This window comes from Pleurodeles waltl, chromosome 5 (assembly GCF_031143425.1).
Source record: "Pleurodeles waltl isolate 20211129_DDA chromosome 5, aPleWal1.hap1.20221129, whole genome shotgun sequence".
Lineage (NCBI taxonomy): Eukaryota > Metazoa > Chordata > Amphibia > Caudata > Salamandridae > Pleurodeles > Pleurodeles waltl.
In genome coordinates, this window is record NC_090444.1 from 1248485440 (window position 1) to 1248512583 (window position 27144).

At 43.5% G+C, this 27144-nt stretch overlaps 1 protein-coding gene across 1 annotated transcript in view; it reads right to left on the minus strand.

The window, feature by feature from the left end:
- RNGTT (RNA guanylyltransferase and 5'-phosphatase) overlaps positions 1–27144 on the minus strand; it is a 1492790-nt gene that overhangs the window by 1093648 nt on the left and 371998 nt on the right. The window contains exon 8 of the mRNA XM_069235480.1: positions 20814–20915. Coding sequence (XP_069091581.1) covers positions 20814–20915 — 102 coding nt within the window. The remainder of the gene's footprint in view (positions 1–20813; positions 20916–27144) is intronic.

The window sequence follows — 27144 nt, forward strand, 5'->3', positions numbered from 1 at the left end:
CTTAATGACCCTACAAGCCCTATATATCCCCACAATAATTAGAGTCCAGCAGACTTAACGGTATATTGCTTTTGAAAATCTGACATGGCAGGAAAAAGTTAAAGCGTAAAACGTGGAGAAAAAGTGCTGTTATTTAAACCTCAATTTCAATATTTATTTTTATTTCAGCTGTTATTTTCTGTAGGAAAACCTTGTAGGATCTACACAAATTACCCTTTGGTGAATTCAGAATTGTGTCTACGTTTCAGAAATGTTTAGCTTTCCGGGATCCAGCATTGGTTTCACACCCATTTCTGTCCCTAACTGGAAAGAGGCTAAAAGCACAAAATATAGTAAAAATGGGGTATGTCCCAGTAAAATCCCAAAATTGTGCTGAAAAATGTGTTTTTCTAATTCAAGTCTGCCTGTTCCCGAAGGCTGGGAAGATGGTGATGTTAGCATCGCAAACCCTTTGTTGATACCATTTTCAGGGGGGAAAAAACACAAGCCTTCTTCTGCAGGCCATTTTTCCCCATTTTTTGTTTTTTTAATCGAAATTTTTGCTGTATTTTGGCTAATTTTTTGGTCTCCATGGGAACCCACAAACTCTGGGTAGTTCTGTAATCCCTAGAATGTTGGGAAAAAAAGGACGCAAATTTGGCGTGCATAGTTTATGTAGACAAAAAGTTATGAGGGCCTAAGCGCGAACTGCTCCAAATAGCCAAATAAAGGCCTGGCACCTGGGGGGGAAAAGGACTAGCAGCGAAGGGGTTAAAATCCTTGAATGCATTCTAGCTCAGGGCACTCTTCCTAATGCTATTAAAAACGGATCATAGCTTGCCTTTGCTGGACATCATCACATCATATCACTCTTCCCTGGGTTCGGGAAAAGCAAAGGCAGTATTATTGAATTTCAACTCCCTAACAATCAATTTGACACTGGATTTCGGCCCTGATGGAGGAATGGCTCTACCACTCTTCAGGCGCACCTGTACCTTGAATGGTAACAACCCCTCTATAACCGTCGAACTAAAAATTCAACATGAGTTCAGATGGTCCCCTCAATAAGCAAAGCATCACATCTTAATAATATTCCACTAGAATCTAAACGTGAAATATCGATTCAAAAAAGATAGATCGATAAACCTAAAATATTAGAAAACTTTGAAGTTTGCAGCTTGATCACCCCCACTCCCCCCACCATCCCAGGAAATGTAGTCAGTTGGGAATTATAACCTAAGCAAAACATTTTACTCAGAATGGAAATAAAAAAAGATGGTGGACATATTTCTAAGTGCTTCCAGCACAAGACTGACAGCCTGATCGGTCCCTAGTGAGTAACAATTACTGCTTGTGGCAGCATAAGAATGTGCAGTATGCAATGCAGAGGAATACCATAGCTCTCTTTTTGGAGGTGAAACAAACTAGGGGAAAGACCATGGACTTGACTGACCAGATGGAGACAGTGAAGTGCCAGTCATCAAAAGGCTCTCTCTTTGTCCATATCTCACTTTCTATTGGCTATAGCATAAGCTCTTTCTCACTCTTTTGGCACAAAAAGTGTTGGAATAAAAATAAAAAGAGTGTCCCAGAAACGGGTGTATACTGTCATTCCATTCTACCAACTAGTGGCCAAGTCTGCATCCAAATGGTCTTCTTCTGCTATCTCGGTTTCTCCAACAGTGAGGGAACCCCTCTGCCTACTACTGTCAGCAAATAGGACTTTGTCAATTTGTTACCACTGTAATGGATGTGGAGGCTCTTATGCTTTAGGACCCCTACTTATATTTTAGGATTACAAAGAATGTGAAAGTAGTAAACATTTTTACTGACAATTGAAAAATGTTCAGCTTGGAATCAGGAGTACAAGGGCATAACATATTACCATAATACAAAAATTGGTACACTGTTCCAAACACACGAAAATTCACAAAGGCGAACCAAATTCTTCAGGAGCAAGAACCCTCATGCATCACAATGGATGTCTAGCATCATCATTGGGAAAGCTCCTCGTCAGGCTGGTACTGCAATGCCTGACGGGCTCCCCAACACGGGGTGCTCTTAACCACTTTGCTCAGATAGTAACTGTGAAAAAGTGCATAATTATCAAAGGGATACCCAATTTTAAGTACCCGAGCAAATCATGGAGAGAATCGAATGTTAAAATTGGTTAGCCATCAACAAACAATAAATCATAGTTTTTAATCAGTGGTACATGTGATGGCGACCAAGATTAAAAACAAAATAGGGAGTAATGGGTGATTGACAATGCTCACCTACTCTCACTTAAAAATGGAGGATATGACCGTCTTTGGTACCTCACGATCACAAGTCTACATGTTTCGCGTCTAGGCGGTCCAGCCGGATCCAATGGCGCTTCATCAGGACAAAAAACCTTCTCCAACAACTATAATGATCGATAATGTGTAAAACAAAGTCACTTACTTAGTCCTAATTGTTAACTCAACAAGGTCGCCCTAGATAAATGTAAATAGAGAAACCATGGTCAAATGAAGAAAAATGATAATACAGTCACGAAAGTGGTGCGCCTGTGAACTAAAAGTGATCAAAGTGACACACTTGTGTGGAAAAATAAATGAAAAGAAAATCAAGCTTACCATCCCCAATGTCAGGATAGAGCCCAAAAGGATCGCTGGCCAGAATAAGAAACTAAAATTCTGTGAATTATAATTCATAAATCACAATAGATATAAAAATGACATTATGAGTTTAAAGAATAATAAACTCACAAAACAACATGTCTGGAAGTCCCAGACATCAGAGACAGTTAATTGGTTTAAACATGGTGCTGCCATACTTAGTGGAAAAACAGCAGAATCTCAAAATTGTCAACAGCTACTCCCATTCATACCTAAAGTTGAGTGGATGTTGATATATACATTATCAAAGGTAAATACAAAGTTAAATAAATATCGACGTAGTGGAAAAACCACTCGTGTTGATGTTGAGGTCAAGACAGAGCAATGTGTTATCGATTAAATAGATAGTCTGATCGTTCAGACTCAAACAGCCTTTTCATTAAAAATTGCAAAAGCGCACTCAACTAAGTCACGCGAGTGCCATAAAGAAGATTCCTACAGGAATTATAGGGAGACTTACTTCAGTTTCATGCAAGTAGGCAAGTGCACCTACCCCACCGGCGTGCGTCCTTCAAAAACGCAAGCGCGGTCTTCGTCGGGGATTTTATCGGTACGATCTCCGAAACCCGGAAGTGGCTGTGTGCTCACTCGGCCATGGATAATGAAAACAGACTATCGTGTGCGAAAATAAATCTTTCAATACAACAGTATATTGAATGTCTCCTTGTCACAATGGGCAAACGGGAGGCAGTAAATGGCAAACTGCTGGAAGGGAACAAAATGTCTAATTAGGAAAGTAAAAATGGTAAAAATTAAAAATAAAAATGCAAAATGATAATCGCTTCGTAATTAAAGAAACCAAGTTCATGGTTAAAGGTAACTTAACCATAATCTACTGTCAGTAGAAAGAATCAGTTACAAGGTTGTCGTCAATATGGGAATGTTATTTCAAAAGACATCATCAATTAATTATATTGGCCCAAATCGAACCCAAAGTCTCGAAAAATAAAAAATAAAATAGATAAATGCAAAGGTCAAAAAACCCGGACAAAGTAACCAGAGGTTGTTGACCAAAATGCATTCTAATGGAGCTCTCAGTAGGGTGAGTCTTAAGGTGAGAGGGTGGTCCAAGGTATGTCATCATTTAATTCCCATCGTGATGTTCCCTTTTTAAAAATCCATCTTTGTTCAATTCTAAAGAGTGAAGTGGAACCATTGGGAAGAACTTTCGGGACTTCTAAGACAACCCATTTGAGGTCGTCGGGAGAATGTGCAGCATCCAAAAAATGGGAACTCAATTTCGTGGTAACTCTGCAACATCTAATGTTGCTTCTATGTTCATTTATGCGAATCTTAACTGGTCGTGTGGTCATCCCCACATACCGTAACCCACATGGACAGGTGATCATGTAGATACAATTTTTGGAATTGCAGTTCGTGTGTTTTCTTAAAAACCACCTACCGATTGGGTCTAAGTCTAGAAAAGTAACCTTACTAGTTAAGGGACATACATTACAGTTGCCACAAGGAAAATGGCCTACAACCGGTGGGCGATCCCACAATGTCTTTTGTATTGGTGTTTCCCGAACTCGGGGACGAGTATGGACCACTATATCTTTTATGTTAGAAGTACGTTTGAAGGCAAAAATGGGTCTTGGCACAACCTCACCACCACTTTCAAGGATCGGCCAGCGTTTATTAATCAACTTTTTAATGGTATTTGACAAAGGGGTAAATGTGGTAACGCAGGTTATGCATGTCTGGGGGCTCTTCTCGTTCTTAGCCAACAGGGAATCCCTATGATTGTTTTTTGCTCTCTTACGAGCCATATTAGCAGTTTTAGTCGGATAATGTCGGTCCTGGAGTTTCATTTGTAAAATGTCTGCCTGTTTATCAAATTCACGTATGGAACTGCAATTGCGTCTCAATCGAAGAAATTGGCCCACTGGCAAATTGTCTCTAAGAGCTTTAGGATGTTGACTTTCGTATAAAAGGAGACTGTTACGGTCAGTTGGTTTTTGGTAGGTGGTAGTGCTTAAAGAGCCATTATTAATGGTGATCATTAGGTCCAAAAAGGGTAGTTGAATAGACGAAACTGAGGCTGTAAATTTTAAGTATGGATCAAGGGAATTAATCCAAGTAATAAATTCCTCAGTTAATGATACTGGTCCTTGCCAAATGATCAAGATATCATCTATGTAACGTTTCCAAAGACTAATATCTTTTTCAAACGGGTTAGTTGATGTTAAAATGTATTTTTTCTCAAAATCGTACATATAGAGGCAGGCTAAGCTCGGAGCAAAAGTGCTCCCCATGGATGTACCTCTGGTTTGATGAAAAAATTGCTCTTCAAACAGAAAATAATTCTCTGTTAAAGCCAACGTGGCGCACTGCATAATGAAAGTTATAATTCCTGTAGGAATCTTCTTTATGGCACTCGCGTGACTTAGTTGAGTGCGCTTTTGCAATTTTTAATGAAAAGGCTGTTTGAGTCTGAACGATCAGACTATCTATTTAATCGATAACACATTGCTCTGTCTTGACCTCAACATCAACACGAGTGGTTTTTCCACTACGTCGATATTTATTTAACTTTGTATTTACCTTTGATAATGTATATATCAACATCCACTCAACTTTAGGTATGAATGGGAGTAGCTGTTGACAATTTTGAGATTCTGCTGTTTTTCCACTAAGTATGGCAGCACCATGTTTAAACCAATTAACTGTCTCTGATGTCTGGGACTTCCAGACATGTTGTTTTGTGAGTTTATTATTCTTTAAACTCATAATGTCATTTTTATATCTATTGTGATTTATGAATTATAATTCACAGAATTTTAGTTTCTTATTCTGGCCAGCGATCCTTTTGGCCTCTATCCTGACATTGGGGATGGTAAGCTTGATTTTCTTTTCATTTATTTTTCCACACGAGTGTGTCACTTTGATCACTTTTAGTTCACAGGCGCACCACTTTTGTGACTGTATTATCATTTTTCTTCATTTGACCATGGTTTCTCTATTTACATTTATCTAGGGCGACCTTGTTGAGTTAACAATTAGGACTAAGTAAGTGACTTTGTTTTACACATTATCGATCATTATAGTTGTTGGAGAAGGTTTTTTGTCCTGATGAAGCGTCATTGGATCCGGCTGGACCGCCTAGACGCGAAACATGTAGACTTGTGATTGTGAGGTACCAAAGACGGTCATATCCTCCATTTTTAAGTGAGAGTAGGTGAGCATTGTCAATCACCCATTACTCCCTATTTTGTTTTTAATCTTGGTCGCCATCACATGTACCACTGATTAAAAACTATGATTTATTGTTTGTTGATGGCTAACCAATTTTAACATTCGATTCTCTCCATGATTTGCTCGGGTACTTAAAATTGGGTATCCCTTTGACAATTATGCACTTTTTCACAGTTACTATCTGAGCAAAGTGGTTAAGAGCACCCAGTGTTGGGGAGCCCGTCAGGCATTGCAGTACCAGCCTGACAAGGAGCTTTCCCAATGATGATGCTAGACATCCATTGTGATGCATGAGGGTTCTTGCTCCTGAAGAATTTGGTTCGCCTTTGTGAATTTTCGTGTGTTTGGAACAGTGTACCAATTTTTGTATTATGGTTCTAATGGGAGACTGTACACCATAACATATTACTGCATTAGCTCCCATTCCACTGAGTGGAATTCAGAATGGGGTGGTAAAACCATACTTGGTAAATACCCTATGGTATTGGTTTTTATTGGGTGCAGTATTACCTGCACAAATACTGGGATACTCCCAACGAAGCCTTAAACTTTCCAGCCGCCAACAGGATCCATCAAAGGTTCATCTTAGGACTTAGAATTCTAAACCACTGAGGAGCTTAGAGGGGCTTGGTTCTTAAATTTCTTTTCTATGATCAATAATATAGTTTTTACCCATAATATGGTGTCATTAGTTCAGTGGTTCCCAACCTGTGGTCGTGGGACCCCAGGGAGTCCGCAAAGCCTTCTCAGCGGGGTCCGCGACTGCTTAGAAAATTAAATAATAATAACAGATTAGAGGACACAGGTACAAAGCATTTTTCTAGTCTCAAACAAGCCGATTCGCAGAATCAGACCATTTGCGACTTGGAAAATGTTTATTGGGATGTACAAAGCCCAAACAGCGATTCGGTAACTTGTTATCGAATCGCAATTTGGGTTTTGCAATTCGGTATTAAGAAGGAGAGCGTCTAGGGCGTCCCTTCCTAATACCGAATCTAAATGGTATGCATGATTGTTTTGTAATTGTGAATGCGGTTGCAAAACAATCGCAGTTAGCACCAATTTTAAATTGCTGCTAACCCATCCGCAAAGGGGAAGGGGTCCCTAAGGTACCCCTTCTCCTTTGTGAATGCATGCAAAAATGTTTTTTAAGAGCAGGCAGTGGTCACACGGACCACTGCCTACTCTTAAAAAATGCAACTGAAACGTTTCATTTTTTTCTTTTTCAATTGCAGCCTGTTTTCCTTTAAGGAAAACAGGCTGCGTTAAAAAAAAATTGCTTTCTGTAAAAGCAATCACAGACATGGTGGTCTGCTGACACCAGCAGGCCACCATCCCTGTGATTTTTGCGATTCCCGGTTAATATTAATGAGGCAGGTCTATCGGCGACCCACCAGGAATCTCAAAAGAAACTCAATGGAGTTTCTTACATTTGGAATGGCGATTCCCTAATTGCGATTCGCATGGAATCGCAATTAGGGAATCGCCATTCCAAATATACGTACAAGTGGCCCTAGGTCCACAGCTTTCAGTAATGACTCACTTGGGGGAGGGGAGGAATTCCCCAGATTCCGATAACGAGTCAGAGGGGCCGGGTCCCAGTTATGATAAAGTGGGGGAGCCACAGAAGTCAAAAGCTTGGGAACCGCTGCACTAGAGCAATGCTAGTTGCTGCCTTGCCACCAAGTAAAAGTCTTCAAAACGAAAATGACCATGTCCCCAAGTGCTTCTTTGGATCATTCTGAGCACACTCGCATAAAACGCGCAAATAGGTGTAATGATCCGAGAGAAAGTCTGATGGTACAGCTCCGTTGAGCTCTGTGTGCGGTAAGAAAATCGAATAATTGCAATCGGTTCAAGGCTTGCTGAGCACTTCAGTGCATAAAAATTAACATGTTCTTCGAAATATTAATTAAACACAAGTGAAAGTGTCTTTATTGCTATAAACTATAGGTTTAACTGGCGCGCTTGCCTCTGGAAGGAAGCGAATAAAGCCCGTGGATGTGCTGTGTTTGCTGTCTGAGTAAACAAAAAACTCACACCCACAAAGCTGTTAGCTCCACACTTCCCAGGCACTAAACTCGCAATTATTTCCCGTTTGCCTATAAAACCTGCTGACGCACACAGATGGGGCAGCTGATTACGCACAAAAAGTTACGTTTGGCATCAAATCCCAACAGTACAATTCTATCAAACGTATCAATTACAGAAAAATAAAACACAATTTAACCCCCTTCAGCAGTGTTTGTGTTTGGCTGCTGAACACTGTTATTCTAAATTACTTGAGATTGTGTAGATTACACATTCGTGACAGAGGCGAACAGAATTTTAAGTAGGAGACGCAGAAAAGAGAAGCAAAAAAGGAGCCTGTGAAACGGCGGCGAGCAAAGTGGGCAGAGCAACGGACTACGGATAAACTATGACGTGCTTCTAACAATCCTCAACGAGGAAGTGGTAATCCACACTGAGCGCGTACACTAGCACATTGTAACTCAAATTTAGGACGCACAGTCGCTCAGATTCCTCCTGTCTGCTTACAAAGTAACAGCTATGGGCTTAACCTTAAACAAACCCTCCATTCTGCGGAGTAGAAACGGAGTGCCAGTAGGCCTTGCCGAAATTGTAATTACACTGGCGTAATCAGAGTTCTTTAGGTAATTTTATGCTACTCCTTGGACGGGAAATTACAGAACATTCTGGGAATACACAATTTGCATAGCTATGAGTAATTTGCCACAAAAAGCAGCACAGGAACGACACATTTATCGAACGGATGCTGCTGTTCGTGTTGTACTGCATTTTCGTAGGGTAAAATGCATCATCTAATCTATTTTGGACAGGGGGATGCAGTTAGTGCCAAGAAAATAGTGCTAATTGCTGGGTTACACTCCTTGCGTACTTCCATGTAATCTCATGTAATTTGGCGTATTTACTGTAGAGCAAATTACACAAATTATGCCCCACCCCTAAATGCCACCTATAAGCACAGCAGACAACTTACTTCAGGAAATTAGAGGTATGGAGGCTTTCCCTTACAAAGTTCAACTTTCTATTCTGCACTTAAGTGATAAGTCTGACATAACATCAACCTTTACTAGAATGGAGAGCTGAAGCCACATTACTGAATCTGTCATAGCTCAGTTCAGGGAGTGAGCAGTCAAAGGATATTCACCATATGCTGAACTCCAGTGGAGGCTGCCACTCAATGGGGGTGATGGGGTGGGGCGGGACGGGTAGAAGAATAAATAAAAACGTTTACCTTTGGGGGAGACGCATTTGTCTCCCCTCCGTCCTCGTCCTGTTCCCAATTGCACACAGGCTCCCAGCCAATCGCGACGCTGCTGTGACCATCATGACAGCAGCATCGTGATTGGTCTGAGTGGCCTGCTTCGCCGCTCAGACTGGAAGTGGGAGCCTGACCATGATCTCCACTCTGCTGTGCAATACAGCTGGATAGAGAACATGCGAAGTGTGCATGTCTGTTTGGCCGGCCAAACAGACATGTGTACTTTGTGCGGAAAAAGCCCTCCGGCCCACTCCCTCGAGCCCCACCCTTTACTCCTAGGGAAAAATAAAATGATAATAACATTGTGGTATTATCGTTTTATTTTTCCTTTCCCCACAATCCAGCGGGGTGACGCTCGTCCTCCTTAGCGGAAGAGCGCCCCTGCTGAACTCTCTCTGGAACTAAGATCTAAAAAACAATTGCTCAGCATCCCCTATTCATAACAGGGAACAATATGAGAAGATAGCTAAACGCCGGACTGAAATTAAACGAATGAGTAGCAGAGCCAGAACAGTATAATGGAAGGATGAAGAGAATGGGCAGAGGCTGAGGCAGGAAGGTCAGAAACAACAGTGACTTAGATGAAGAGCTGACTGACTGGTTGCACGCCCCCACTTTATAAGTTTGATGTAACTGCAATATTCCATTACAACAAAATCAAAGCTTAGCCTACTGCATGGAGACGGGAATAAGTATATTAATGTTATGTTTTTAGCACTATAACCATTAAATGCTAAAATGGAAATCAGACTTGGTCAGACACAAAGAAATAGCAGGAACCTGGCAATGGATAATTATTATAAAGCTTAAAGGGCAAATCAAAAGAATCATCGCACACATCGTTCAAAGTAAAGAAACCGAGCAAACTATATTATCCAACCGTAATTGTTCAAAAACAGGTGACATTTCAAAACTTTAAATTTGTATCAAATTAAAAGTAAATATTTATTTTTGGTTCTACATGTACTTATAGAAGAAAAAACAAATATCAACATGGAGGCTTTTTGAGAGAGATAATTAACAGCTTTATAGGAGAAGCCAGGCCAACTAGAAGCTAGGCAACAGTTGCCATGCAGATACCACAGCTATTATTGGCTGTGAGTGTTACCTTTATTAAGCTATATGTAACTTGTCACATGCCTTCTTTTTACCAATTTTAAAAATGCTGTGCTCTTCCAGTGCAATCACTTTGATGGCATTGTGGACAAGAGTTATGAAACATTTTGATGAAGGTACAGGCATCTCATGACAAGCACCTAGCTGAGTAATCATCTGCCACATAAATATGAAGCATCAGGGACGCTGTTATGAAAAAAGTAGAGGAAAAAACAGACTGAATATTGACGAACCAGAGCAAGTTGACTGGTATTTTCACATCAATTCATCAGAAAAGTTTCTAACTGGAGGCCACAGGCAAGTGCCACCCAGGCTGCCACTTGCCTGTGGCCTCCAGTTCCTGCTTGTTGCAGCCTGATGGAGTTGCTGCTGTTTGACCAAGAGACACTGCAGCTGCCTGGGTTTTCCAGCCTGGGTTGTCCCGCTCACCATTCTTCCCACCAACAGAAGCCCAACCCACCACAGGACCTACTTAATGTGGGCCATAGTGTGGCGGCACTAGTACCTGGGCACCTACCCTACCACTTGCCTGTAGCCTCCAGTTCATGCTTGCTCCAGCCTGATCCAGTTGCCACCATTTAATCAAGTGACACAGCTGCTGCCTGTGTTTTCCTGCTCACCTTTCTTCCTGCAACAAAAGCCCCCCTCCTCAAACACCAGGATCTACTTAATGCAGGCTGCAGCTAGACTGCGCAACGAATGCACTGCTGGTGCGCCAAAGGCAAGCCCATCTGCGCCCATCCACGCCCAGTGCACGATGCCTGGCCCTCCCGATCCGACAGACACACCATCGCTGACCGCTACCCTCTCAAACCCGGACGCCGCAATAAACACTGCTACCATGCCGAACCACGCTCCACGGTGGGACCTTTCACCTGCAACCTTGGCCAGTTCACCTATCACAACACACACACACACACCACCCTATCGACCAGCCCCACCCAGAACACACCACAGACAACATCTGAACAAAAACAAAACAAGAATACCAACTCACATGTGCTTTTCTCAACACACGCTCACTGTGCAAACACACCACCTAGATTTCAGACCTCATCTCCACCCTCACACTGGATGTCCTCTTCCTCACTGAGACCTGGCTTAACCCTACTTTGGTGCCTGACATCACCACCACAATTCCTGAAGGATACAAGATCACCCACTGCAACAACAAACCTGGCAGAAGGACCGCCATCATACACAAGGAATCCATCCATTCACTACCACAAATGACAATATAACCCCATCCATGGAAACACCTTAACGTCTGACTATAAACAAACAGCAAAACCACCATCTGGGGCACCCTCGTCTACCATCTTTTAGGACCACGTCCAGCCTTCTGCAACTTCATCGCTCGTACCATAAACTCCATTTTCTTCGGTGATCTCAACTTCCATCTTGGGAACCACAATGACATCAACACTACCAACTTCTTTGACAGCATGAATAATGTTGGACTCACCCAACTCAACCACGATCCCATACACAGCGCAGGCCACATGCTAGACCTCATCCTCACCTCCAGCGACAGCATCAGGTGCAGGTGCTCCATGGAACTCATATGGACTGACCACTCCATCATCCAACTTCAACATCACCAGCTCAAGGAACACTGCCCCCAGCCTGCCCAACTCTCCTCCCACTGCCGCTACAGCAAAGTCTCAAAGGACACATGGATCAACACCCTCAACACCACCCATCCCAAACTTCAATACCTTCAACACCACCCATCCCAAACTTTAACTGGATCACCAACTGCATCCACAGTGCCACTCCCATCAGCAACATAATCTACAGAAGGTCCGCCAAGCAGGCTAGCTGGTACACAGATGTTCTAAGAACTGCTAAATAGCACTGTAAACAACAGGAAAAGAGTAGGCGCATTAGCAAGGACATGACAGACAAAACGGCCTTCAAGACAGCCCTCAACCTCTATCACAGTTGTGAGAATCAAAGAAAAAGACCTTAGCCTCACACACCGAATCATGCTCCAATAACAGCAATGAACTCTTCAGAATCGTCAAAGAATTCTCCAACCCCTCAGCTGCAACAAACAACATTGCACCCCTCACTTGAACTCTGCAACAACCTTACAAACTTCTTTCACGACAAGATCGCCATCATCTACAGAAACTTCAAACCCCAGCCCAAGGCCACCGACCTCTTCAAGCAACACATCAACCCAGCTACCACCAGAGACATCCGACTAACGGAATGGAGCCAGTTCGCCCCACCGCCTCTATCATGAACTCAGTCCACTCAGGCGCCATAACCAACCCATGCCTTCACCACATCTTCAACCCAGGTGAAGTAAGAATCAGCCACGTACTCACTACCTTGTTCAACACCTCAATTGCCACGAGGATTGTAAACACACAGACGTCAACGCCTTATTAAAGAAACCATCAGCAGACCCCAGCGAATTCAACAACTACCGACCTATCTCCCAGCTCTCGCTCCCAGCTAAAGTATTAGAAAAAGCCATCAACAAACAACTCTCCTAACATCTGGAACAGAACCTCTTACTCAACCCCTCCCGATTTGGATTCTGCAACAACCACAGCAGGGAGAGACAGACCTCATTGCGGCTACCAATGACATCCAAGCCCTATTCGACTGACAAGCGACTGCAGTTCGGATTCTCCTAGACCTCTCGGGAGCCTTTGATACGGTCTTCCACCACACACTCATCACAAGACTGCACAACATAGGCATCCAAGGAGCGCCTCTCAGATGGATCGACTCTTTCCTCAATTTAAGAATGCAAAAGGTCTGCCTCTCCCACTAAACCCAAGGAAATCAACGGTGGAGTACCCCAAGGATCCTTGCTCAGCCCCACCCTCTTTAACACTTATGTGACAGCTCTGGCCAGCATCGCCAAAACCCTTGGACTCAACATCACATCCTACACCAATGAGGCACATCCTACGTCGACGACAGACAACTCATCCTCTCCCTCTCTGAAGTCACCACCAACACCAAGAACAACTTCCACAATTGCATTACAGAAGTCGCCAAATGGGTGAAGGACAACTACCTGAAGCTCAACATGGACAAGGCAGAGGTACTGATCTTCAGAAACAAAAACTCCCCATGGGACGCATCCTGGTGGCCCTCAGACCTACTCCTACCCCCACTTACCATGCTAGGAACCTAGGCATCATTCAGGACAGAAAGTTAACCATGATGATTTAGATCAACTCTGTCTCCTCCTGCTTTTCCACCCATAGCATGCTTTGTGAGATATTCAAATGGCTACCCCAAAGCTCAAGGCGCACCATCACCCAAGGCCCTCATCTCCAGCCGACAGGATTACCGCAACACACTCTACACAGGGATCGCAGCTCAGGAAGACGTGGCTTTTTGGCTAATCAACTGGGCCCTGTCAGTGCCTTGATACCCTAAGGGGTGACAAGAAGCGCTCTACAAATATACTGATTGATTAATGTTCAGGTTTTTCAATTATTAGTACCTGTTTATATTGAGGCCTTTTAAAATGTAAGTAAAGACTGAGTGCCACCACAGCATATCCATGTTTCATATCCAACTGAATATTTCTGTGACCAACTTTGAAATTCAGCCTAAAAGGAGGTTGTCAGAAGGTTTGACTAGTGATGTGTACAAAGCAAATTTTCCTAATTTCAGTTTGTGGAACCAAGTCACCAGGTAGATCTGCAAACAAAAACAGGAAATTGCAATGAACACCAGGTTGAATTCTCAGGACACAGCCGACTCCATGGTGACCACCTAGCCAAACATCTGACTACATGACAACACTGCCCTCATGGCGAAGTAACAAGGATACATTTGTGCAGGATTCCAAGTGACTGTATTAGGTTGTCAAATAAGAATGGTCTAAAGAAAAGAGATCAATTACGATTACCCAAAAAGGTACCCATTTAAAATTGCATAGCCAGCTCAGTTTTCAGGACGTCCTTTAACCAATTAAAATTCGACCATGTGAATCAAACTACTATATTTTCACATTTCTGGTCACCCACACTTTTATGGATCCTGGTGCAGTTCAAGGAGACAAAAGAAACATGTTCTTCAGTGGTTGTGAGGAGGTTTGTGTTTATTTTATAATTTTTCCCACCTCATCAGGACACTGGACTCTGCCTATACAAATGGCTAGTGGATTAAGAAGGCAGTGAGTACTGCTCGTTCAAAATGTATGAAGGCCCTAGGAAATTATGATTACATTTTCAGGTACTTCTCAACAGGGTTTTTTTATTTTCTGGCCATTGAAATGACATACCAAGCCTTGAAAAGATTTAGAAGTCTGCCCTTAGCAAGTCTGTGCATGGCTAATTGTATTTCTCTTGCACTCGTAGGGCACAAACAGAAAAGGAAAAAACATGCAGCCACCTGAACGTGGCCCACACTGCAAGCAATAAAAAGATTAAAAATTCAAAAGCATTCATTGATGTGGCCGTTCAAATAGTGATGTTTTTCATAAGAAACCTTTCAGTTTGACATGAAGCCCATTAGGTCTGACTCCATTCCAGGTAAGCCCCTAAATCCATTTCCAGGAACACTTCTACTGTTTTTTGCTGAATCACGGTCATGCCTGGTATAAAAACTAATAACACTAATGTTACCTGGCCCTATCGTTAGTATCATTCGCAGAACTGAGAGAGGGTTGATTCATTCAGAAAATGACCTAGGTAGAACACCTGATGCGATATCCAATCTGGGGCCAGGGTTCATTCAATGTCAAAGTCATCAAAAAAACATCCATAGAAAAATCATCAAAAGGGCATCACCTGAATTGACGTCCTTTCATCTCCCATTTTCACACTTCTTCTGGCACCTGTAATCTGTATCCAACATTCCTGAAACTGTTTGAGATTTTCAGCCCTAATAATAAATGAGTATTTAAGAACCACCCCACCTCCTCTTAAAAGAAGAGAAAATTCACCCAGGTCACAGACGCAGATCCAGATGAGCACAGGATCAGATTTAATCTTGATAGAGGAAGCCTGCAACAAGACTCCCCTGAGGCTCTGTGAAGCATTCCATTCTGGCTTCATGACCTGGTGCCAAGATTGTGTTCCTTGCACAGATGTAATCTCCTACCTCATGGCTTTGTTCTCAAAATAGCTGACAAGCTATTCCTAACAGACAACAAACCCTGTTGTCCAGGTATGCGCACCACCTCCGAAACTCAGACTTATTATTTATTCATCTCCTGGAACTAGCAAAGTGCTCAGAGATAGCACAATGCAGGTGAAAGGGCTATAATTTGCGATATTACAATTTTTCCATGTTTTCGCTGTTTTTGAAAAGCTCAGCTGCTTTTTATCATCTTCTGTGATGTTACCAATATTATGTGCACTAGATTTTAGCATTTTAAAATAACTATTTTTAAATAAATATGTTGAAATACACATTCCATTTCTAGTGATCTTGAGTGTGTAAATAATTAATGAAAGATCGCTTGAATTACCACTGCTCCCTGCCAGTAACCCAAAAGCATCAACACCACCTCATTTATGTACTGGGTGGGGGTTTACTCGTTTCACCCGTGGGTGTGAAAACAAACTTGTACAGCTGAGCCACAGACTCAGTTTGTGCAAAACGTTGTGCCATGTATTATAACGGTATTATGTGCGAAGGACACTAGAATAAATCACCACATAATGAAGTACTCAAATTGCAGGCAGCTACAGTGTTACAATGTCAAGTAATCAATTTATAACAGCAACATTAACAGGCATTGGCAAAGCCAATAGATCACACCTATGCAAGGTCTATAGGCTCTGTCAATGTTTTTTACTCAAGCAGGTACATCAGCACAGCTTCTGTGCATTGTATAGTATGGTATAGTACAACCTGTCATTGTAGAATATGGTATGGGGTGTTCTTATATAGTAAGGGAGCATGCAATGTCATAGTATCGGGAAGGGATGCCCGTTTTATGGTATGGTATGGTATGGTATGGTTTGAGCTTTCATTGTAAAGTGTGGCATGGTAATGGAGAGGGGTGTCAAACGTCACATGGACTGAGAGTGACAGGGAGCAGGGAAAAGGCACACACAGGGTCATAGCGATCTCCGTCATCGCACCCCAACTCCGGAAGATCATCAACAGTTCCTTCAAGACCGCCACCTTCCCGGAGAGCTGGAAACATGCCAAGATCAACGCCCTCCTAAAGAAACCTAATGCAGACCCAAAGGACCTCAAGAACATTCAGCCCATATCCCTGCTCCCCTTCCCGGCAAAAGTCATCGAGAAAATTGTCAACAAACAACTGACCCGTTTCCTCGAGGAGAACAACACTCTGGATCCATCCCAATCCAGTTTCGGCAGCGACCATAGCACCGAAAATGCCCTCATTGCTGCCACTGATGATATCAGGACCATACTTGACAATGGCGAAACCGCAGCCCTCATCCTCCAGGACCTCTCAGCCGCGTTCTAAACCGTCTGCCACCACACCCTACGCACACACACGCCTCAACAACGCAGGGTTCCGCGACAGAGCCCTGGACTGGATCTCCTCCTTCCTCACAGGCAGAACTCAGAGAGTCCGCCTCCCTCCATTCTGCTCTCAAGCCACCAAAATCATCTGCGGCGTACCACAGGGATCGTCCTTCAGCCCGACCCTCTTCAATGTCTAAATGGTGCCGCTTGCGAACATCGCCCGATCTCACAACCTCAAAATCGCCTCATACGCCGATGATACCCAGCAGATCCTCTCCCTTACCAAGGACCCCGCCACTGCCAAAACCAACCTCCACGAAGGAATGAAGGCCATCACCGAATGGATGAAGAACAGCTGCCTGAAACTGAATTGTGACAAAACTGAGGTCCTCATCCAAGGCTCCACCCCCTCTGCTGGGGACGGGTCCTGGTGGCCTGCCGCACTGGGAACCGCACCGACACCCACCGACCACGCAGGCAACCTTGGATTCATCCTGGACCCATCACTATCAATGACCCAGCAAGTCAACGCCGTCTCTTCCTCCTGCTTCTACACCCTTGCATGCTTCGGAAGATATACAAATGGATCCCCACTGAAACCAGAAGGACGGTCACCCAGGCTCTCGTAAGCAGCAAACTGAACTACGGCAATGTCCTCTATGCAGGAACCACAGCCAGGCTCCAGAAAAGACTGCAAAGCATACAGAATGCCTCCGCATGCCTCACACTTGACATCCCCCGCCACAGCCCCATCACAGCAGACCTGAGAGACCTGCACTGGCTCCCCGTCAACAAGAGAATCACATTCAAACTCCTCACTCATGCTCACAAGGCATGGCAATGCACAACACCGAACCAGAATAACTTAACAGACGGCTCTCCTTCTACACCCCGACAGCCTTGCTCCGCTGACCTTGCCCTCGTCACCGTCCCACGCATCCACAGAACGACTGCCAGTGGCAGATCGTTCTCCCACCTCGCCGCCAAGACGAACACTCTTCCCACCCATCTGCGACAAGACCTACTCACCTTCAGGAGACACCTCAAAACTTGGCTGTTTGATCAGTAGCAGCCCCCCCCCCCCCAAATCAGCGCTTTGAGACCCTTATAGGTGAGTAGTGCACTCTACAAATGCTTTGATTGATTGATAGGGAGGGAGGGAATGGGTAAAGACAACACGGACAGACAGAAGGAGAGAGGGCAAAACAAGAGAATATGTCTGAAATGCAACAAAAGTCAGGAAAATTTAAATGACACACAGACTCTGTATGGTATAGCCTGTCAAGGTATAGTCTCATTGCCTGGCATAGTTTGACATGGTCTGGTAAGGTATGGTTTGGTATGGCTTGTCATGGTATGGTATGGTCTGTCTTTGCATAGTATATTATGGTCTGGTATTGCATAGTATACTATGGATAGGCCTGTCGGTGTATAGCATGATATGGCCTGTCACTGTAAAGTATGGTATGGTTTGTCACTGCATAGCGTAGTATGGTACGGTACAGTGTGGTATTGAGTGGTAGCTGAGAAAGGAGTCAAAAGCCACAAGTAGAAGGAGAGAAGGGGCTCAAAAGCACACAAATGGATGCAGGTAAAGGCAACATGAAGAAGTATCATGTCTGCAAAATAACAAAAGTCAGAAAAACTTAAGTGATAGCACACCCTGAAAATAAATTTTCTTTAGTGAGGTGTAGTGTGTTTGAAGCAGTAACAAAGAAGGAGAAATGGAAATACAGGTCAAAAGTCACAGGGCCAGAGAGTCAGGGGTAGGGGACAAGGACCACATGGACGGAGGGAAGGTGTCCGGGAGGAGGGGTGCAAAGGCACACAGACGGAGGGTGAGACGGAGGGAGCAGGTAAAGGCAAAACAGACTGACAGAGAGAGGGCAACACAAAGGAATATCATGTCTGCAATGCAACTAAAACAACAAAAGTCGGAAAATCTAAGTGACGTGCATAACTCCTTTCTAAATGATGGTGTAGCTCAGGGTTTCATAAACTGTGGCTAATGACTCACTGGTTGGTCGCGAGCCGCTTTTTAGTGGGTTGTGAAAGTCCAAGGAATAAATATAAATGCCTGTATTCCTTGTCATATTTGCTGCGCTTCAAAGACACTGGGGCCAAATGTCAGGCTATGGTGACAATTGCGGCTTATTTTATTAACATGGGCAATGGTGTTTACAAACTCCTCTCACTTTGCAGTCAGAGAAACTAAAGTGAATTATGTAACAATCTTGCTGGGGTACATAGACTGTGAAAGGAAAGGTTGTAGGATGTCATTTTTTTGTATCACACAACAAAATGTAAATATCTGTAAATGAACTGTACATGGTCAGCAGTTAGGAAAGCATAAACTAAAGAACTTTTTTGTAATCCTGAAGTGTGATGGAAAGAAAGATTTTAATAGGATCAAAATGAATGACGCTTCACTTGGTGATGCACAAATAATATTCACTGAAACCAGATTTCAACACATTACCATTTGTGTGAATATAGTTTCATTAGTAAAATTGTGTGTGTTTGCAAATTTAGTGGCCATTTCCATGGAAAATATGGGCTCTGTAAATAACAGCGTATTACTACACGATGCCTTAGTTATTTTAAATAATCGCCTGCCTCATGACCATTAAAAGTCGGTCGCAAACGTTTGTCACCGTAAAAAGTGGGTTGTGGTGCTAGAAAGTTTGGGAAGCACTACTGAAGCATGTTTGAAGCCGTAAGAAAGATGGAGATATGGGTTAAAAGCCACATGGACAGAGGATAGGAGGCAAAGGCATGGTGGATGGAGGGAAAGGGTTGGGATAAAGTATTGCAAAGGCAGCACGGAAGGACAGGTCAGTCATTCAACAAAAACAATAAATTTCAGAAAAATAAACTAAACGTGCAGTCTGAAAATAAACTACTTCTACCAAGTTGAGGAGTGTTTCAAGCAAGAGATGGAACAGTACTGTAACAGACATCCTGCAAACAGATGCAGAATTATGGAGTGCTTCCACACAGATGCAGTATTATGGAGCACCTAGTGCTTCCTCCAAAAGAAACAAGCATTTGCAATGCAACGGGTCTCGCATTTCTCAGAGTTAGAGCTATTAGCAGTTGTAATCTCCCAACCGGACTTTTCTTGCCTCATTAAATGGAAAAAAAAGAGCGCAATTGCGCTGCTAAAAATTGGAAATAGAAATAGAAACGGTCCTAGGGTCAATGTCATGCAAAGCGCTCGACTTCTGCCAAGCGAGATCGTGCTGCAAAAAAAGATAAAAAGTAGTCCACAAACCCGAAGGAAAACAGCGAGCCTCATATGTTTTCAGTACTTGGACGCTACGCACAAGGAGGGCTAATCACCAGAAAAGGCATGACGTATGTACGCCTTCCACTAATGAAAGCAAGCAGATTTTAAAAGGCAAGCCCACGAACCAATGAAAGACACTGACGTGACATGGGTGGGGCTCCGAGCCCTTTTTTAACTACTACAGTGACTCGGAAGCGATACGCATGCGCAAGCATATGCTATCCCAGGCTCGACCCTAAAAAAAAAGGGCAGTTGTCAAAGCGCGAGCAGTGGAAGAACACTCACTGGGAACAAAGCAGCAGTCTTAGCCATTTTCCACAAGAGGGACAAGCACACATAGGTCCTAAAAGCAGCAAAACCTAACCAAACAAGCACAGAAATAAGAGTGACGAGGAAGCCAGCCAATGGTAAGCAATGGTCCGGCTCTAAGCCCCCTTTAAGATAACAAAACCTCTTGCAAGCAATAGCGCATGCCCTATCTCAGGCGAAACCAAAAGTAAATCACCATCTATAAAAAGGTGCAATCAAAATAAAAGGCTAGTATTTATATTAATATATAAATAATAAAATAAAATAAATCACACCTAGCTTTGCCACTGAAGAGAAACTAATTGTTTTTCAGCAGGAAACGACAATTTTCCTCCCAAAAACTCACCATTTCTTTAAATTACTTCATCTGCTCTAGGAAGTGCTGCATTGTAGAGGCCGCAAAAACAGTGAAAAAAAAGTAATCTGACTTTCTGCAATAACATGAACAATTTACCATCTTGTGCAACATGCATATGTAGAACTATATCTCCTCATAGGCGGATTTATGCGCTGTGTAGGTTAGAACCATCACTTCTGAAGTCAAGCTTACCGAGTGCCATCTGCTTTCCAGCTTACTTTATACGGCTTCTTCTCCAAAAAAATGATATTCTGCTTGTCCATGGAAACAGGCTGTGCTCCGGGGAATCCAGATCTGAAAGAAACATTTTTTTATTACTGTTAGATGGTAGGTGACACGCACGGCAAGGCACTTCTTAAATCAATCTTGAATGAGTCCCATTTTCCACATAGAGAAGTGGCTGAGCAGCAGGTTCAGCCGCAGAGGGGCTGGTTCGCATCTGAAATGAAAACTACCATCGCAAAATGTCGCAATGAAACAATCATCGTTCAAGGCTGCTCCAGGCGCTTGCATCCTACATCTACAAAGAATCTTTTTTTGGGTGGGGGACGACGACGACAAAAGGGTGCTAATATCTTGTTTGTGATGTATAGATGAAAAGTCGCAGGACAGGATACTGATTTCCTGCTGCTTACAGAGCAGAAAGGGAAGGGGTTTAATCCCAATATCATCTCCATGCCCAAGACACACCAAACGTGTAAAACATGTAATCACAGTAGCTCATCAGAACCGCATTTCATACCGTAAACACCTTACTTACCTTCGGTAACTCTTTCTGGCAGAGACTATCTAGCCGCAGACTCCTCACCTTTCGGAACATTCCTCAAGGAACAGCTGTGAAGCGGCTCAAATGCAGCGCACATTAGAAATGTGAGAGCCGAGTTAAGGTCCCACTGCGGCATGACAAAGGGAGAGTGAGGAAACAAATATTGTAAACCTTATAAAAAGCAAATAACTGGAGGCTCAAACAAAGAGAGCAGATTCGGCAACCGCAAGGAAGCAGACAGAGACGAAATACACTTTTTAATTGTGCCCAGAGCAAGGCTGTGCCAGGTCTATCCGCAGGTTACAGCACCAAGCCACGAATCTTACCCAGCGATAGGCGTATCCAGTCTTTGTCGAGGGCCGCCAGGCCGCTAAGGTGTTCAGCTTTCGCCGCTCAATCTCCTAGTATGAAGGTGAAGATTGCAAAGGCCCAGGTGCAGAACCCTGACCTGTTGATAAAACTGCACGTCCTCCCAGAGGGGCAGTCTGATTGGAAGAGAGAAGCTCAAGCCCAGGTGTTCTGGATACCACGCTCTTCGTACCCATTTCAGAGACACTAGGATGACTAGAATCCGGTCAGTCCTGATGTTCTTGAAAATTCGGAGTAAGAGTGGTATCAGTAGGAAGGCATACAGAAGTACTGACTTTCACTCTAGGCAGAACATATCTCTTAGGGAGAGACACCTTGGAAACTCCAAAGTGCAGAAATGCTGACATTGCGTGTACTCAGTGGAGGCAAACAGAGCCAAGGTTTCCCCCATTCTCCGAAGAGACCTTGTGGCACCTGTGGCTTTAACTGCCACCTGTGAGATGCTGGACGCTGAAAGCTGAGCTAATCTGCCCTGACATTCAATGATCCGGCCAGGTGGTTCATTGGCTTGAAAATTCCTTGGTGGTCCAGCGATTTCCAGAAGCTCAAAGGCCTTCTGGCACAGGGTCCATGACCCCATTCTGTTTGCTGCAGTACCATATGGCATGGCGTTGTCAGTGAACACCTGTTCCAGCCTCCCTTTGATGAATGAAAGGAAGGCTTTCAATGCCAAGTGGATGGCACTCCACTCCAGAAGGTTGAAAGGGAACCGCCTCTCCCAGATTGGCAACCAAACTCAGAAGCAATGCATCAGTCACCACTGTGCACCCTGGGTGGGTAAAGGAGGGGGTCTGCCACTAACCCACTGCAGACCACTAACCACCACTGCAGATCTTTTGCAGTCTCCTCCAAAATTAGAATATGGTCCCACTGAGACGTCAGATTCCCCCTGCAGAGCCCTCATATGTCACCTGCAGGCTCTGACAGCAGGATGCTGGAGAACATCACTCCCAGCAGCCTCAGGATCGACTGACTGAAAATCAAGTCTGGGCCTGAACGATCCTGATCATGGCCTGAATGTCCTGGACTATCGTTCCTGGCAGAAAGGCACAAAACAGAACTGTATCTAGAATGGCTAAAATAAAGGGGAGCATCTGAGGAGCCACGTGTGTATTTGGCACATTTGATAGTGAACCCCAAAAATGACAAGAGGTTCACCGTTGTATGGAGGTTGTTGACGGCTGCCAGGGGAGAAACTCCCTTCAAAAGTCAATTGTCCGGGAAGTGGAGGACTGGCACCCCTGACCTCTGAAGATGTGCTGCCATCATACGTGAACACCAGAGGGGCACTAGTGAGAGCAAGGGGGAGCAAAGCAAACTGAAAATGCTCCTGTCCTACCACAAACCGCAGGCAGCACCGACTGGCCAGCAGGACGGGTATATGGAAATAGGCAGCCTGCAGGTCGAATGCAGACTACAACTGGGCCAGTGTGAACATTTCGTATTTTTCCATCCGGAAGAAACCGTTGAGGGTGCAGGTTTAAAATAGGCCACTAGAAAGTAGCAGTAATAACAACCACGTCCTACTTCTGCAGCATAACAAGTGAGAATAAAGTGACGAGTACCTAAAATATCAAATGAAAATCGCCATGCTTCAGCCATCCGAGTGCTGCCTGCCAAGTATCACAGAGTTCAAAAATTTTAAACGCTTAACTGCGCCGATTACTTCAAATAATGCCCTTCCAGATACTTTAGAAATGGGCAAAGGTGGCCGGCTTGCTGTTCTCAGTATTCTTGATGTGCTGGAGGGCCGTTTTACACTGAGAAATTTCTGCAGATGAGCTGTGTTACTGTCTACTGAATCCCATAGAATTTACCCCCTGGAATTTTCATGCAACTTTGGGTTACCTCACCCTCATGTCCTGATGAAAACTCACCCAGATGGTTTTATGTAACCGCACTCTAAGTCAAAACATCAATGCACTCAAAAATTACCTATACTAGGACCTAATCCCATTCAGGCATTTAAGACAACCTTTTAATTGCCATGGATATATAGGAGTTTTGAACTCTGATACTTGACAGGAAGCACACAGGTGGCTGAAGCACTGCGATTTTCATTTGCTATTTTGTGTTCAGTCACTTCATTCTCACTTGTCACTCTGCACAAGCATTTACTTCACCTTTTGCACATTTTAGAGCAATCTACATGACACTGCACATAGCTATTTTCATGTACTTGCATCATAATAGATGCAATTGAAATAATTTTTCCTTTGGTTGAGTTTTCTTTTTTCCTTTAATTAATTTTCCTGTTGTTAAGAAATACATTGTATGAATTTGCTTGTTTCAGACAGAACCACTTGTTTCATGTATTAAACGCTACACATCACCATGGCACAGGAAGCACGCTCCTCTGTGGCACGGCTAGGGGTGAGAGTGGTCCAGACTCAAGGGAGGAATCCATGCCGAACAAAGAATGTAGGGTGCTGTTTTCGTAGCGGAGGCAGATCAAGTGGAGGAAACAGTCTCAATGGCGGCTGGGCACAACTATGATAAATGCCAAACTGGCACCAACTCAACACCAGAGAGGACAATTGGGGCCTCACCTTCAGGAGCTGGCATCAGCATAAATGCCCAGGGACCTGTGTGGACCATGACACCAGAGATGGCGTCAAGTGAGGAGATGGAGACAGCCTCTTTATTGGCTTGAACGGTCCATCTGGCCCTGAGAGCAATTCCAACAGTGGTAAACCAGGTGAAGAAACTTTCAGGTCTGTGGGCCCACATGAGCACCAGAGGAAATCAGCAACAATCTGAAGAGTTGGAGCATGGCTGTGCAGACTCTGTTTAGGAGTAACAGGCAGCCCCGGAAACTCGTGTTATCCTGGAACAAGTTGTGAGATTGGCTCCAAAGTTGAATAACTTTGGGAACAAGATCGAAATGTATACTGCCGCCACTGTGCTTTTTCAAGCGAGTGATGGAAGGGTTGGAATTCCACTTAGATTTCTAGTGTTTTTCTTCAAATTAGCCAAAGATTTGGATAAAGAGGAAGACTCACCCCTGGAACGACTCAGGTGACTTCTGGATTTAGAATTCTTAGCAGTCTCGTTGAGGAGTTTTACAGTGCTTGGCAATGTAGAGTTTTGCCTTGCAGTCTTGTATGTCTTTCGGGTTCATCAATGCACAGTCACTGCATACCTTACAGTTGTGGCTCGACCCCAGGCACCATAGGAACATTTGGTGAGAATCTGTCACAGACGTTTGCTAGCAACATTCCTTACAGGGCTTAAAACTTGTTGTTCTGGGAGATGTCATGTACATTGCATACTGTACAATATATTTTTTCCCCTGAGATAAGAGTCTCAAAGAGACGAGAGGTAGCCCCAGATCCATATCTGGTGGTGTGGTAACTGAAGTCAGCACACAGGACTGGCACCTATATAGGTTCTGCATGTTATTTCCAGAGCGGAACAGCTTCAATGCGAAGCCACATGGCCCACCTACTAGCACTCAGAGGAACTGCTGAAAAGTTTCCAGATCAAGTCTGGTATCTGGGGAATATTCCAAAAGGTAAGGAATATGCAGCTAGAAGTCCCTATCAAAAAGAATTTCTTAACAAGGTTGACAGAGTCATTGAACAATATGATTTTCTTACCTTGCAAACAAGGTTATGATTTCCACCCTTTTTCTTTTAGTAGAATTTATATCTTTTTAAACTCTTTAGGCACCAATACACAAAGATAGAAAAGCAGTATCAAATAAGACTTTTCGTTTAACAAAATGAGAGTATGCTCATCACCCCATGGTGATGGCAGACTATGCACCATATAAAAAAATGCAAAGACTACATGTTGTATGTCTGTTATAAAATTTGATGACTGTTAGCTAGATCATGCTATTTAATTGACCTTATATGTTCAACAGTGTCCTGTTTAGGAGGAGGCACTGCAGTAATTTATTTTGGTATTCATCAGCGTAGCTTACATGCGGTGTCCATTTATGAAATACTTAAGTTTTCACCTGTTTCTCTACCTGTGAAAAATAATTAGCTCATATTTGACATTGCCAATACCACACAACATAGAGGTAAAATAAATCTTAGCGTGAATGTGAAAACCACGTCATTGGTAGATGTAAACTTTGAAGTGTTACATTGCTACCCGTAACACTCGGTTTACAGCGTGTAGTGTTGTGGCACATTACATGCTACACACAGATCCACAGAGAATTTTAATAGGAAGGGGTGTGGTAACCTGCAGGAATAACTAAGTGATCCACATGTGTGGGCCACCACTTGTGGAGGTAATTACATATTACTATGCTGCTGGTCTTCCAGTTATGAACATCCTGATGGTTTCTTCTTATGAGGTCCACAAAATTGTTGTCTACCCCTAATAGATGCTCTGTCAGTAGGTGGATGTGATTGGTTTTGGCCCATATCAAAACACTTCATGCCATTTGCAACACCTGAACATAATGTGTTCCTTTTCCTTCTATATATAATTCATACTGTCTGGTCGAATAAGCATGATATTGTTGTATGGTTTTCGATACGATAATAGTACAGCCAGATGCTTCTCTTTTAGCTGTAACCAATAATGCGATTCCCCTTGTTTTAGGGATTTCAGCTCCTTTGGATTGCCACTGCAAACATGTGCACTACCTATCTTAGGAGCAAAGCATCAGTATTTTTGGCTGCTTGCATTTGAGGATCCAACAGTGGTCTGCCTTTCAACATGTTTGAAGGGTTCTACCACCGCAGTTTGCGCTGAAACCTGTCTCTAACAGACACTACATCTTTCCATGTCTTGCGACACCACTCTTACACTAGCCACTCCTGTGATGGACACAAGCCAAGTGGGCATTCTGAATCACTTCTATAAAAGACGCACTCAGCACTGGTTGGACCGAGGAAGTTTGGAATTACAACTGGAGCAGAATTTGAGGGATGGTAATCCATTCCCCCCCCCACCCAACACTAGAGCTTCTCATGTCTGTATCACCAATGTTGCACTAGCCGCTCTTCTAACGTACACAAGTCAAGTGGGCGTTATGATTCACTTCTATGAAAGAGGCACTCAGTGCTGGTCGGACCAAGGGAGTTTGGAATTAGAACTGAAGCAGAATTCGAAGGATGGTAATTTATACCCCCACCTCGCCCGGCAAGTCATTCTCACGCTACCTTTCCTGTACCATGTATATATTTTTCTGTTAGCCTCAAACGACAATCATGTACCCTGGGTCTCGTATCTTCTCCATCTCTAGTGTTTAAAATCTTGGTATGCTGCGGTTTCAAACAAGTACCATTACCATTAAAGACACTCGATCCGGATGGCATTAAGATTAAAAAAAAAAAAAAAAAAAAAAAAAAAAAAAGGAAAAGGAAAAAACATCAACGGTAGAAGTCTGTAAAAACAATCATATATGCCCATGTATTACAGTAT